This window comes from Artemia franciscana, chromosome 19 (genome assembly GCF_032884065.1).
Source record: "Artemia franciscana chromosome 19, ASM3288406v1, whole genome shotgun sequence".
Taxonomy (NCBI): Eukaryota; Metazoa; Arthropoda; class Branchiopoda; order Anostraca; family Artemiidae; genus Artemia; species Artemia franciscana.
This window is the reverse complement of record NC_088881.1, coordinates 28,017,633-28,032,172: the sequence shown is the minus strand read 5'-3', so window position 1 is coordinate 28,032,172 and position 14,540 is coordinate 28,017,633. Positions and strand designations below refer to the sequence as shown.

At 34.5% G+C, this 14,540-nt stretch overlaps 1 protein-coding gene across 1 annotated transcript in view; it reads left to right on the top strand.

Moving 5' to 3' along the window:
• The window catches only part of LOC136039515 (RNA helicase aquarius-like), a gene marked incomplete in the record, with an annotated part of 134,775 nt that overhangs the window by 72,059 nt on the left and 48,176 nt on the right, over window positions 1-14,540 (top strand). The window contains 3 exon segments of the mRNA XM_065723311.1: window positions 616-833; window positions 3,449-3,618; window positions 7,392-7,523. Of these exon segments, the coding sequence (XP_065579383.1) occupies window positions 616-833; window positions 3,449-3,618; window positions 7,392-7,523 (520 nt within the window).

Below are 14,540 nucleotides of genomic sequence, written 5' to 3'. Positions count from 1 at the left end.
ATGTTTAGTCCCACTCTTGAATTTTTTTCTTATTTTCTCATCCTTTAAGTTCCACCTACTATCAGTTTCCATACGAAAATTTAGCATACCAGTTTTAGAAAATTTTGTTGTAACCTGTTGCAGTAGTAGTAGTACTTTATTATCAAGCAAACTCTCACAGCATAAAAACTGCCGAACTTGTTGCCTTCAGTCAGCTAGCCCACATTGTATACAAAAAAAAAGCAAAAACCAAAAAAAAACATAGGTACATAAGTGAAATATCAAAACATTGCCTGCAGCGATTAACCAAATTGGCCTGTCAAATGAAGTACAATGAATAAAATGAATAAAAATGAGTAGTACAAAAACATAAGTACATAAGTAAAATGTGTGTAAAATAAGTAAAAGTAAGTAAGTAAAATGAATAAAAATGAGGGCATAAGTAATAACATATGTACATTATAAAACACAAAGCGATGAATCCAACTGGCCTGTCAAATTAAAATGAAACAAAAAAAAACACATTAACAATACAAATGACACATTAACGTGATATGGCTCACTTTGACACCGAACACTCGAAAAATTACCTGCAAGAACCTGCATTATGTACTTTTTTTCTTTTTGTTCCTATAGATAGGCAGAGTGATGAATCAATTCCATTTGCTAAGCGCTACGGTGTTGTTGCCATTCGTGGATGTGAAATTGAAGGAATGCTTGACCAGAATGGACGTGTCATTGAAGAAGGACCAGAACCTAAGCCGGAACTCCCAGGGGATATGAGGTCTTTTAGAGTTTGGCTGGATTGTAATCAATACCGAGTTGATATGGAAAAAGCATCTGCAGGAGGATTGGTGAGTTAAAATAAATTATCCCATAAAGTCATCCTAGGTTTAAGTATACAAACGCACGTTCCATTACCCCTAGATAGGACAGCCTAAACTCAAAAGCTGTTTAGTTCCCAATAGTTTCCTGACTGAATTCTGTAGAAATACGGTACGATTCTAAGGACGAGTTTTTCTAAAACAATTTGCGACAAAATACGGAATCGCATGCGAAATACACAGCTATTTTAACTAATGTGATTTTGCAAGCCAACGTTTATGGCTGTTTGCCCTACCCTCGCACAGATTGCGTTCCGCGAAATTACGGTGGAGTTTTACCAAATTTGGATGAATTTTTCTAAAACGATTTGGGAGAATACGTGTATCTGACTATAAACTTTCCGTCTGTTATTCCAACTCTTACTTTGCAAGGTATGGCATATATATATATATATATATATATATATATATATATATATATATATATATATATATATATATATATATATATATATATATATATATATATATATATATATATATATATATATATATATATATATATATATATATATATATATATATATATATATATATATATATATAATAGAAACATTTAGGGAACATATTATAGAGCGATCCCAAAAAGTATCCAGGCCTTGGATAAACTATGCTTCATATCGTCCGATCACTGTTTCAGCTACTTTTTGTAAGCTATTTGAATCCCTTATTTTTGATGAAATTGCACTTCGATGCACTACTCCGGATGACCAGTTCGGGTTCAAAAAGCACTTAGGACGGGAACACGTTCACAGCGTTCTTGCAAATCTTCTTATTGATGCAGATAAAAATGGTGATCTTCTCGTCTTTGGAGCGCTTGATGTTAGTAGAGCCTTCGATTCTGGTATCCATGGACATATCATGCTCAAAGCCCTTCAGCGAGGTGTTTCCTCTTGCATCATATCCCCTGTTTACAGTATGTACAACAAGCTCTCGGCTGCCATCCTGATCCCCTTTCCGTCCGGCTCTTTTGCTTCTAAAGAAATGCTGAGTGTCAAGAAAGGCGTACGTCAAGGTGGTAAAACTTAACCATCACTGTTTAATAACGCTGTCATCGAAGCACAACAAGTAAGAAAGTCATCGTACTTTTTCCGTGGGATCAATCTATCGCTGCTGAACTTCGCTGATGACATTCTTCATGTGTCTCGTTCGTGTCTTTATTTCAACAACTTTATTTTACGACTCACTTGAAGTGGCATTCAAGCAGATCGGACTTTCCTTCAACGAATCTAAAACAGAACTTCTTTTCTTCAATGGTTAAAAAATGAGCTTTCAATTAACCTCTCCGTTAAAATTGGCTACACTCTGATTAAGCGCTGTTAGTCCCTTACCTATCTTGGCCTCCCTATTTCTTCTACATTGAAGGACACACGCTCAGCACTGAGAAACCACTTCTGTTCCCGTCTACGAGCGTCTTACGGATTACTTGTTGCCGATAAGTATCGTTTCAACCGTCCTCTCCTTGCCCGGCTATACAATGCTTTTACTACCCCCCATCTGCTTGCTCCGGCTCCCTTCTGGAAAATATTCACAGCTACCGAAAAGAAAGCCATTTGTAGCGCATTCTACAGATATGCCAAGTTTCTCCTTCGTGTCCCTCTGTGGCACAGCAATAGCGACATCTCCATGAAATACAAGGTCACCAACCCTTCCATGGCCCTAGAGAGAAGAAGCTCCAAATTCAGTGCCAATGTTTTAAGAGCTAACCACCCCTAGACTAGTATTATTTTATGATTTTTGTAATTGAAGTGTATTTAAATTTTGTTTTTTGTTTTTTTCTCTCTTTTTCTTTTTTATATTCCGTCTTTTCCGTTTTTGACGGGCAATAAATTAATAATAATAATAAAGTAACATATTATTTGAAAATGACTATCACGAGCCAAAAAAACCCATTAATTTTGATGAAATGACCGAAAATTGAAAGCTGACATCTTCTTCCCCAAAATATTGGGAAAACCATTTAATTTTTCTCGTTTTGTTCCGGAGATTAGGTTTTCACGAAACTTCATTGGAAATTGTGAATTTTGTTAAGGAGTAGAATTTTTTTTTATCAAAGTTGAGGAGAGTCACATCCCTAGAAACGTTCTAGCATACCTTATTAGAAAATGCTAAGAATCAGTTCAAATTTAATATCATTTGAACAATATGGTCGCTTTGGGAGTTCTCTTAAGTGCTACCCGTTTTGTTTGAAAACCTTGCCGATACAGGAAACGTAAAATTTCATTATGTTTTTAATCAAATTTTATAGTCAAACCTCAGAGTCTCAATAACTGTCGATGGTGGATAGTCTCCTGTGAGAACGCGGTAATAAGCTCTTTGTCTTTGAGACGACCAGCCGACGCTGAGACTCGCAAATTGATTTCAAGGTATCGAATCCCCTTAATGTTGCTCCTTCCTTTCATTTGAATTTTGTTTTATTGAACAATTTGTGACCTTCATTGGGCTGGCCTGGTTCATTTTAAGCTTCAATCATTTATGCAGAGAAACGCATTGTTGCAAACCAGCTAATAGGAACAACTTGGATTTGCCAGGGAATCACTGGCGAAGTGATTAAAAATAAAATCCTAATAGAAATTTAATTTTAGGACATATATGATACATTCAACATTATAATGAGGAGGAGACCTAAAGAGAACAACTTCAAGGCTGTACTGGAGACAATTCGAGATCTGATGAACACAGATTGTGTCGTACCAGATTGGCTACACGATATAGTTCTTGGATATGGCAATCCTGGTGCTGCTCATTATGCTGAGTATGCGAATTTATTATTTACTAATCAATCAATAATTTATCTTTTATATTATTTTTTAATTTATTATTTAAACAATTATTAATTATTTTAATTTAATTATTTTAATTATTATTATGTATTTCTTGAGTTATTTTTATTTTATTACTTAGTTTAATGTCTTAAATATGCCCGACTTTTTTTTATTAAATTAAATTTATTTATTAAATTATTAAATTAAATTTATTTATTATTTATTAATTTATTTATCAAATTATTAAATTAAATTTATTTATTATTTATTAATTTAATTTATTAAATGTGCGAATTTATTATTAATCTAAGTACCATTTCTCAGCTGCGATCTCTCAGCTTCAGTTCAGAATTAATAAATATAGGAGCGGAATACCACTGCAATCTTATTATTACTCACTTGTTAATTATAAACTATTATTATATACAATAGTGTTATTAATATAAATTGAATTCATTTAATTATTAACTTGTATATTGGTTTATTGATTTCCTTTTAAAGATTTAGTACTAATGTATCCTGTAGTGTAGCTGAACGCTCAAAGTTAACCATCATTTCTTGCTGTTACTAAATTTATTACTTTCCATTTTAATTACTTGTCACTATAATTTTTCAGCTTTATTTCTAATTCATTGTGTATTGTATTTAAGAGTCCAAAGTTGTCAGCTATAGATTGGGTACTTGTATGATATGCCCCCCCCCCTTGCAGCTCAAGTTGTTCATGCATTGACGCACTGTAAACCGGTTTCGATCGCTAGTTTCTTTCAAATTGGCGTGATAAAAGACAAAGAGAAGTGACAGAAAAGATGGAAAATATATGGTTATATTTCCACATTAGGGGAGGTGGAGGTGGTGGTAGGGGTAAAGTATTTGGAAAGTTTGAAGTCAGAAAACAATTCTTACTTCATAATATGAAGAACAATCATAGCTAAGACATCTTGCATGTAGACCCGCTGTACTTTACCCCCACCCCCGCTGATGTGCAAATATATAGCCCAAATTTGTTTCTAAAGTATTATATTTTTATCGTACTTAGGTATATTTTATTAGGATTATTCTAACTTCACTTCCTGAGCGGTAGGGGGTATATCATACAAGTACCAAAGATTATTATAACTAATCGTAAAGAGTTCAAATATTAACAATACGTTGATTACCAGTAACAAATACACCTTCATAGGAAAGGTACGCCTTCTTAAGCTGTTTAGGGCCATTTGCTTTTAGTTCTTTTTTTGCTGATTTTCACCACGTTACTTTGTTTTAAATATGGTACCAACTACTACCAAAAACTGCACATGGAGGCCTTTTTCATTAAAATTTGATTTCTCAATTTTACTAGTTTTTTTTAGGATATAATTGGTTGTTTAAGATTCCATTTAATCAACTCAAATAATCAAATTTCAAATGCACTGTCCTTGGTACAGAAGTTAATGTCTTGGTACAAAGCTACTATTTTTACTATTGTTAATTTTACTCATTTTTAATTGTAACTTTTCAAGTTTATTTGTGAGAAATATATTGAATAATCATCCTGGAACAAGGACAAAGACTTTTTATTGTACATGCAAGTTTTAGAGCCCGAAGTTGCCAATCTTTTTTTTGTATTAGTTTTTCTTTGCTTTTAGCTTCAATTTTTTTGTTTTAGCTAGTTGCAGATGAATGGTAGGTCTGCAGAACGCAGCAAGTGTCCTAGCCATCTCAACCTTTCACTCATTCTAACCATAGAAAGAAGAATAGGGCTATTTTTTCATGCAGCCCACTGTTTGAAATAGCACCAGTCAGATGGGCACTCAAAACAATCTATAGACAAATCTATGGAAAATATGTAATAATCCTCCTCTGTCTTTTAGAGTGCCCGCGTTTCAGAACTATACCTGACCACTGTCATCACTGTAGCTTCCAATATTCTAATTTTGATTTACAGACTTATCATTCTATTCTTCCAAACTTTTAAACTGTAAATTTTTTTAACATCTTCACTGAATCTACCATTTTTACTAATAATACTATCTAAGTAAGCAAAACTATCCACATGATCGATCTTGTCGCTGCCCAACATTCTTTTCTCCTTCACTTATCCCCAGTCTAAGAAACCTAGTTTTCTTAACAATAATTTTCAGGGCTGTTCTTGAGCCCCGAGCTCTAAAAACTCCAAAAACCGTTCGTTTTGCTAACATTTTCATTTAGGATCCTCATATTATCATCATAATCTAAGTTTAGGAGAGTTTTACTTTCTAATTTGGTTCCATACTCTTCCGTGACCTTCGCAGTGTTCCTTAGGACAAAGTTTATCAATACGATACATATAAATGGGATACAACGCATGTGCCGCAAACATCTTCGCAAACGTTAGAGCTGCCAGTTAATTAGCGATTCCAGTGTCGGTGGCCAGTAAAGAGTGATCGTTTAATAAACCTAAATCAACATTAACACACTTCAGATCGACTATGGGTCAGAAGCGACTGAATTATCGGTGTCGATTATCGGAAATTATCCAGTGTCGGTGGCCAGTAACGAGCGATCGTTTAATAAACCTAAATCAACATTAACATACTTCAGATCGACTATGGGTCAGAAGCGACTAAATTATCGGTGTCGATTATCGGAAACTGTCCAGTGTCGGTGGCCAGTAACGAGTGATCGTATAATAAACCTAAATCAACATTAACATACTTCAGATCGACTATGGGTCAGAAGCGACTAAATTATCGGTGTCGATTATCGGAAATTATCCAGTGTCGGTGGCCAGTAACGAGCGATCGTTTAATAAACCTAAATCAACATTAACATACTTCAGATCGACTATGGGTCAGAAGCGACTAAATTATCGGTGTCGATTATCGGAAATTATCCAGTGTCGGTGGCCAGTAACGAGTGATCGTTTAATAAACCTAAATCAATATTAACATACTTCAGATCGACTATGGGTCAGAAGCGACTAAATTATTTAGCGTTAATGAGTATAGAACGCGAAGAATTAGAAGCAATCAATTAGGATGAGATAATTAATGGTTTTATTAATTTTAACGTAAAGATGTTTGGTCTTTTGACCTTCATCGATTCAGCATTACAGGTTACTGGTTCTAATACAACGCATGTGCAGCAAATATCTTCGCAAACGTTAGAGCTGCCAGTCAATTAGTGATTCCAGTGTCAGTGGCCAGTAACGAGTGATCGATAAGCCTAAATCAATATTAACATACCTCAGATCGACTTTGGGTCAGAAGTAACTAAATGATATAGCATTAATGAGCATAGAACGTGAAGAATTAGAAGCAACCATTTGGGAATTGTTAATTTTTGCAGAGGCTGAAGTAATAGAAGATTTTTCCCCGGGCGCAAGAGAGTCCAGAACTGTCACTGCATTGTCGTGGAAAGGAAGCTTGTATTTTGAAATTTCGTCACCATTTAATGAAACCTGGCTGCGTGCAACCTTAATAATTGGAAATCCTCGCTTGACTTCATAAATTAGACAGAAAATCAAGAAAAACGTATGCTCTATGGTGATTCGTTACCTATGCGTTTATACTATAAGGTGTTTTTTCTCGGATAGTGATTGGCTGTGATATACTGACATTACCATTTATGTGAGATAAGGTAATTTTGTGAAAACAATTTATCATTGCTATTTTCTAACAAAAATAAACTTGCCAGAATTGTCATAAATTCTGTTTAGGTAGGTTCTTTTCTATAATTTTTTTTTGTTGTGAGGGGGTTGGGATTAGATGGCTCATGAGAATATGCTAATGTCTTTTTTTTACAGAATGCCAAATGAAATTCCAAAGCTTGACTTTTGCGATACATTTTTGGACTTTAAGCACCTAGAAGCCAGTTTTCCCGGCTACGAAATAAGGACTGGAAAGGGAGGTAACGAAGGTTTAAAGCCACCTTTCAGGTATTTTTCGTTTCTCGTTACATAGATTGCTTTTAGACTGAGGTTCAGAGGCCATTTTAGGGGAGAGGGGGCACTTGCCCCGGATGCAAAGATTTTAGGGGCTCAAAATTTCAAATAAATAATCTAAGTTATAATCGTCTTATAATTTTTGGAATTTTATTCTTATTAAGATAAAGTAGAGGGCACATTTAAGACGTTAAAGTAATTAATAAAATAAAGATAATTTAATAAATACATAATAATAAATAAAATAATTAATAATTATTTAGATAATAAATCCAAAAATAATATAAAAGATAAATTATGGGTTGATTAGTAAATCGAAAATAATGTGGTTAAAATTTGACCTGGAAATTTTGTGGAAGTAGAAGGGGTAGGGCGCTAGTCAAGACTTTGCCCCAGCCTTAAGAGAGGCCAGAAGCACCACTGCTTCTGTTTCAGTATTTTTAAGGTTTATTTATTAAAAAATTTTTAGTTTATGCTTATTTTGCACGAATTGTTTATTATTTCATAACCTTTTTGCAATATTAGTACCATATGATTTAATCCAAAGAAAAAACTTAAGATACATATTTGAATATAAGGATAGTTTTGGAGAACTCAAAATTTATTTTGGAAATTTATCAGCTAGCGTGCCAATTCATTAAAATATTTACCCGCTGTTATAATCTAGACAATGCGTGCACATTAATACATTCAATGGGAATAATCTTAGCATGCAAATGAAAAAAAAAATGAAACTTTACTGCTTTATAACCTAAACGAATTTGGATTTTTTTTTTAACAATAAAAAATTAGCAAACCAAGAGTAATTACTCTAATTTTTTCCGTTAAAGATTTTCTAGTTTTTTAAGTCAAAACATGGTATACCAGTAAAATATGCTGTGGTATACTGGCCAGCATAAACATATTTTCAAGCTTAAATAAAGATAGGCCTACCAAAATTTTATAAATAGATACCATTGTAAAGTGTAGGAACTGGGAATGCGGGAAATTCTCCCATTTGTATAAACAATGTGGCCATGTGGTTTGATAACCCTGAAGTAGAGGTCATAAGTATACCAAACAGTAAGCTGAAAACTACCGAAATCTGCAAAAGATTGTGACGAATTCATGTAAGATTTGAACCATTCATCGGTAACTTTCAAAATGAAATAAATATCTACTCCTGCTGTCAGTAAGTCGTTTTTTGATAGATTCCAGTCAGTTCATTACTACTACTAACGACTCACCGCAGTGCCAAGACGCCCGAGACCAACAAAGTTACCTACGCTCCGCCTCCATCGCAATCTATTCAAAACCTCCGTCTGTACTCTCCCAGTAAGTTCTCATTTCCCTTAAATCTTTCTTTATGACATCCTCCCACCCCAACCGGATGAAGATTTTCTAGATATTCTCTAGAGAAATCGCATACGGATTGTTCTTAGTGTCCGGCTGACTGACTGTATTTCAAACAGTAGGCTATACGAAAAGAGTGGTTCAATCCCGCTTTCTAAGGCTATAATGAGGGAAAGGTTGGTAAGCATCAATGAACTAAAAATTATACTTGGACATAACTACTCAACATATGATGATGCACTGAAATAACTCAACTTGAATTCACTTGATAGTCGTAGACATGAGTTGACATATCTATTAAATTGTTTGAATTCCCCAATTCTTTACAACACCCTCCCACCCCAACCGTGGAGGACCTGCTTTCTGTTTAGTCCTAGGTGGTTTGGACAAAAATGACAATCTTTGGCAATTTCTCATCCTTTATCCACAGAATGTGCTCTTGTCATCTCAACTTTTCTCCCGTTATAACCCTAGACAGCGAGATTGAACCATAATTTTCGCACAACCTACTGTTTGAGATACGGTCAGTTAGACGGCTACCCAATACAGTCCGTAGATAATTTCCCTGGAATTTATTGGCTGTAAATTAATTCATTTTTCTTCGTTGTCTTATTTTATTATTATTTTGATTTTTTGCATCATTGTATTTGATTTGAAACTTTTTTCACTTGAGATTTACTTTTTCAACTTAAAAAAAGGATATATAATGATGCTTTTGAATGCCGAACAACCCTTTTTATAGGATTGGAAGCTCTGTGGCAACGCATGTTGAGACTAAAAACACGAAATATTCCTCACTAGCATATAGTACGGTTGCCACCTCACTCTTCGCCACAACCTCACGCCTCCTTAATAAACAAAATCCAATAAATTTCAGATTAGGTACACTCCTTGCTTTTCCTGACGTACAACCTACCTCACCCAATTAAAATAGCAAAACGAACCAATTAAATTTTGAAATAAAGAATTTATATCTTAAATATCTCATGTTCTAAATCATCTTTAATATTTCGATCTTTAGTTTGATTAAATAAAAAAAAACAAGTTTTTTAAATGAAAGTAAGAAGCAACATTAAAACTTAAAACGAACAGAAATTACTCCGTATATGAAAGGGTCTTTTCCTCCTCAACGCCCCGCTCTTTACGCTAAAGTTTGACTCTTTCTCTTAACTCTATTTTTAAAACAGTAAGAAACTTTAGCGTAAAGAGCGGGGCGTTGAGGAGGAAAATCCCCTTTCATATACGGAGTAATTTCTGTTCGTTTTAAGTTTTAATGTTGCTCCTTACTTTCATTTAAAAAACTTGTTTTTTATTATTTAATTTCTGGACGTTTTTGAATTAATGCATGTTTTGATCTTGGCTCTCCGCACATAAATAATTAAAACGAAATTTGCATATTAATTAATTGCAATTAATCGGGAGATTTTGAGAAAAAAGGAGCGAGAGAGGAGGCCTAGTTGCCCTCCAATTTTTTTGATTACTTAAAAAAGCAACTATAACTTTTAATTTTTTACAAACGTTTTCATTGGTAAAAAATATACGTAACTTACCAATTAATTTACGTAACAAACTTCTATATTCGTATGTTTTTATTGCGTGTATGAAGGGGTTCAACCCTCGTCGATACCTCGTTCTTTACCTAAAGCTTAAATTTTGTCCCAATTCCTTAAGAATGAGCTCTGAATCACAAAGGCCGTAGAATAAATAGTTGAAATTACTAAAGATATGTTAGCGTAAAGAGTGAGGTATAACGAGGAGGTAAGCCCCTCATATGCATAATAATTTTTTTTTCGTTTTAAGTTTTAATGCTGCTCCTTACTTTCAGTAGAAAAAAACGTTTCATACTTATTTTTTCATTGTTTTTTCAAATAATGCTAGAAAATCCTGCGCCCCCTTCATTGAAATTCTCTTCTCCCATGACAAGTTTCTCCATGGAAATATCCTCCCACGTAACCCCCCCCCCCCCCCTAAACCAAAAAATACCCCTGAAAACGTCTGTACACTTCCCAGTAACCATTACTATATGTAAACACAAGTCAAAGTTTGTAACTTGCAGCCCCTCCCACGGGGACTGCGGGGGACTAAGTCGTCCCTAAAGACATAGTTATTAGGTTCTTCGACTATGGTGAATAAAATGACTATCTCAGAATTTTGATCCGGTGACTTTTGAGGAAAAATGAGCGTGGGAGGGGGCCTAGGTGCCCTCCAATTTTTGTTCACTTAAAAAGGGCACTAGAACTTTTAATTTCCGTTAGAATGAGCCCTCTCGCGACATTCTAGGACCACTCAGTCGATACGATCACCCCTGGGAAAAAAAACAAATAAACACGCATCCGTGATCTGTCTTCTGGCAAAAAATGCGAAATTCCATATTTTTGTAGATAGGAGCTTGAAACTTCTACAATAAGGTTCTCTGATACGCTGAATCTGATGGTGTGATTTTCGTTAAGATTGTATGGCTTTTAGGGGGTGTTTCCCCCTATTTTCTAAAATGAAGCAAATTTTCTCAGGCTCTTAACTTTTGATGGGTATGACTGACCTTGATGAAACTTATATATTTAAAATCAGCATTAAAATGCGATTCTTTTGATGTAACTATTGGTATCAAAATTCCATTTTTTAGAGATTCGGTTACTATTAAGCCGGGTCGCTCCTTACTACAGTTCGTTACCACGAACTGTTTGATATTTCGTTAGATCAAACAGTTCGTGGTAACGAACTGTAGTAAGGAGCGACCCGGCTCAATAGTAACCAAAACTCTAAAAAACGGAATTTTGATACCAATAGTTACATCAAAAGAATCGCACTTTAATACTGATTTTAAATATATAAGTTTCATCAAGTTTAGTCTTACCCATCAAAAGTTACGAGCCTAAGAAAATCTGCCCTATTTTAGAAAATAGGGTGAGACACCCCCTAAAAGTCATAGAATCTTAATGAAAATCACACCATCAGATTCAGCATATCAGAGAACCCTATTTTACAAGTTCCAAGATCCTATCTACAAAAATGTGGAATTTTTTATTTTTTGCCAGAAGACAAATCACGGATGCGTGTTTATTTGTTTGTTTGTTTTTTTTTTTTTTTTTTTCTTTTTCCCAGGGATGATCGTATCGACCCAGTGGTCCTAGAATCTTGCGAGAGGGCTCATTCGAACGGAAATGAAAAGTTCTAGTGCCCTTTTTAAGTGACCAAAAAAATCGGAGGGCACCTAGGCCCCCTCCCACGCTCATTTTTTTTCCCAAAGTAGTCGGATTAAAATTCTGGGATCGCCATTTTATTCAGCATAGTCGAAAAACCTTATAACTATGTCTTTGGGGACGACTTACTCCCCCACAGTCCCCGTGGGAGGGGCTGCAAGTTGCAAATATTGACCAGTGTTTACATATATTAATGGTTATTGGGAAATGTAGAGACGTTTTCAGGGGGATTTTTGGTTGGGAGGGTGGGTTGAGAAGAGGGGGCTATATGGGGGAAATTTTCCATGGAGTAATTTGTCATGGGGGAAGAAGATTTCCATAAAGGGGGCGCAGCATTTTCTAGCATTACTTAAAAAAAACAATGAGAAAATAAAAATGAAAAAGTTTTTTTTCAACTGGAAGTATGGAGTAGCATTAAAACTTAAAACGAACAGAAAATATTACGCATATAAGGGGGTTCACCTCCTCCTAATACCTCACTCTTTACGCTAAAGGATTTTTAGTAATTTCAGCTATTTATTCTACGGCCTTTGTGATTCAGGGGACAAAATTTAAGCTTTAATGAAAGAGTTATTGACGAGGTATTGACGAGTGGGCGAACCTTCTCATATACGTAATAAAAACATACGAACATAGAAGTTTGTTACGTAAGCTAATTCGCAAGTTACGTATATCTTTTACTAATGAAAACGTTCGTAAAAACTAAAAGTTCTAGCTGCCTTTCTAAGTACCCAAAAAATTGGAGAGCAACTGGGCCTCCTTCCCCTCCTTTTTTCGCAAAATCATTCGATCAAAACTATGGGAAAGCCATTTAGCCAAATAAATAAATATGCAAATTTCGCTTTAATTATTCATCTGCGGAGAGCCGAATTCAAACATGGATTAACAAAAAAACGTTCAGAAATTAAATAAAAAAAACATGTTTTTTTAACTGAAAGTAAGGAGCGACATTAAAACTTAAAACGAGCAGAAATTACCCCGTATATGAAAGGGGCTGCTCCTTCTTCAACGCCCTGCTCTTTACGCTAAAGTTTTTACTGTTTTAAAGTAGAATTGAGAGAAAGAGTCAAACTTTAGTGCAAAGAGCAAGGCGTTGAAGAAGGAGCAGCCCCTTTCATATACGGGGTAATTTCTGTTCGTTTTAAGTTTTAATGTCGCTCCTTACTTTCAGTTAAAAAAAACTTGTTTTTTTTTATTTAATTTCTGAACGTTTTTTAGTTAATTTATGTTTTTTTTTATTTAATATGTTAAAGAAACCATCTTTTCACTGGTACAATTATATTGGGATGTTACTTACCACCAGAAAAATAAGTTTTTCTTCATGTTTCTTACGAAATGCCAAGTTTTCAGCATTTTTTTGGGGGGTGCCGTGAGGCGATTCCCTTGTGACATCCGCATTTGGGCACTTTAAAATTAGATAACGATGGGGATAAGATATTCATTTTGGAAAATTACTATCACAATCCCCAAAGGGAAGAATTCGAATTTCGGACTCATATAAGCATACAGGCAAAAATAATCATCAAAAACGGGAAAAGTAAAAATTTTTGCAGGCAATGCTAAAACAAAAATATTAGAATAAAATTATTCCTTGGTCAAAATAATTAAACTGTGAAATCTCAGAGAAAGTTAAAAAGATAAAAATTCGTAAAATTCAATGACAAAGAAACAATAAATGCATACGAAAAAATTAAAAGGGATATTAAAAAACAGTAGCAACAAAAAAAAGCGATCAAATAAAAAACTTAGGAAGCACCAGTTCCGAATAATAAAAGAGGGAAACTTTTTTTTTCTTTTTTTTTTATTGTAATGAAGGGGACAGAGTTTTTTTTTCAGCTCTGGAGATAAAGCAGTAAATGACCCACAATATAGAAACAGGCTCAGAAATAGTCCGAGACCAGTGAAATTTGGGTGTCGGGGTGCCTAGAATCTTGGTTTTTTTGGGAAAATATTTTAATATTTTCTGTGCGAGGGTTTTCTATTGTATTTTTTTTTGGCGAAATGGAGACACAACATAACTCTCCTGCGCTCAGGTGTTTCCAACCTTACTTTCTTTAAAAATTATTCGCAAAGCTCTTTTTGGATGGATTCAATTTCGATTCTCCGCAGGAGATATAATTCTTTGATGTTGTTTTATGGAAACTAGCCAGAGTCATTATTACGGCGGGTATAAAACAGAAAAGAAAACAAGAGGGTCAAAACCCGATGAATAAATATTTTGCTCCCTTCTTCTAAATACAAAACTATAAGTCCCCTTGTACCCTCCAAAGAAAAGATTCAAAATTATTCATTTCGATCCTCCTAAAAAGACAAATAAAAAACTTCTTCCAATTTGTCAAAAAATACCTTTTTTGGGGACATGTTCAATGAAAAGTGCCATTGTTTTATATTTACATTAAAAATAAAAAAGAAATATCCCGTTTATTATGAAGCGATCAAGGTATACTGGAAGAACCTCGAATAAAATTCGAGTTCAATG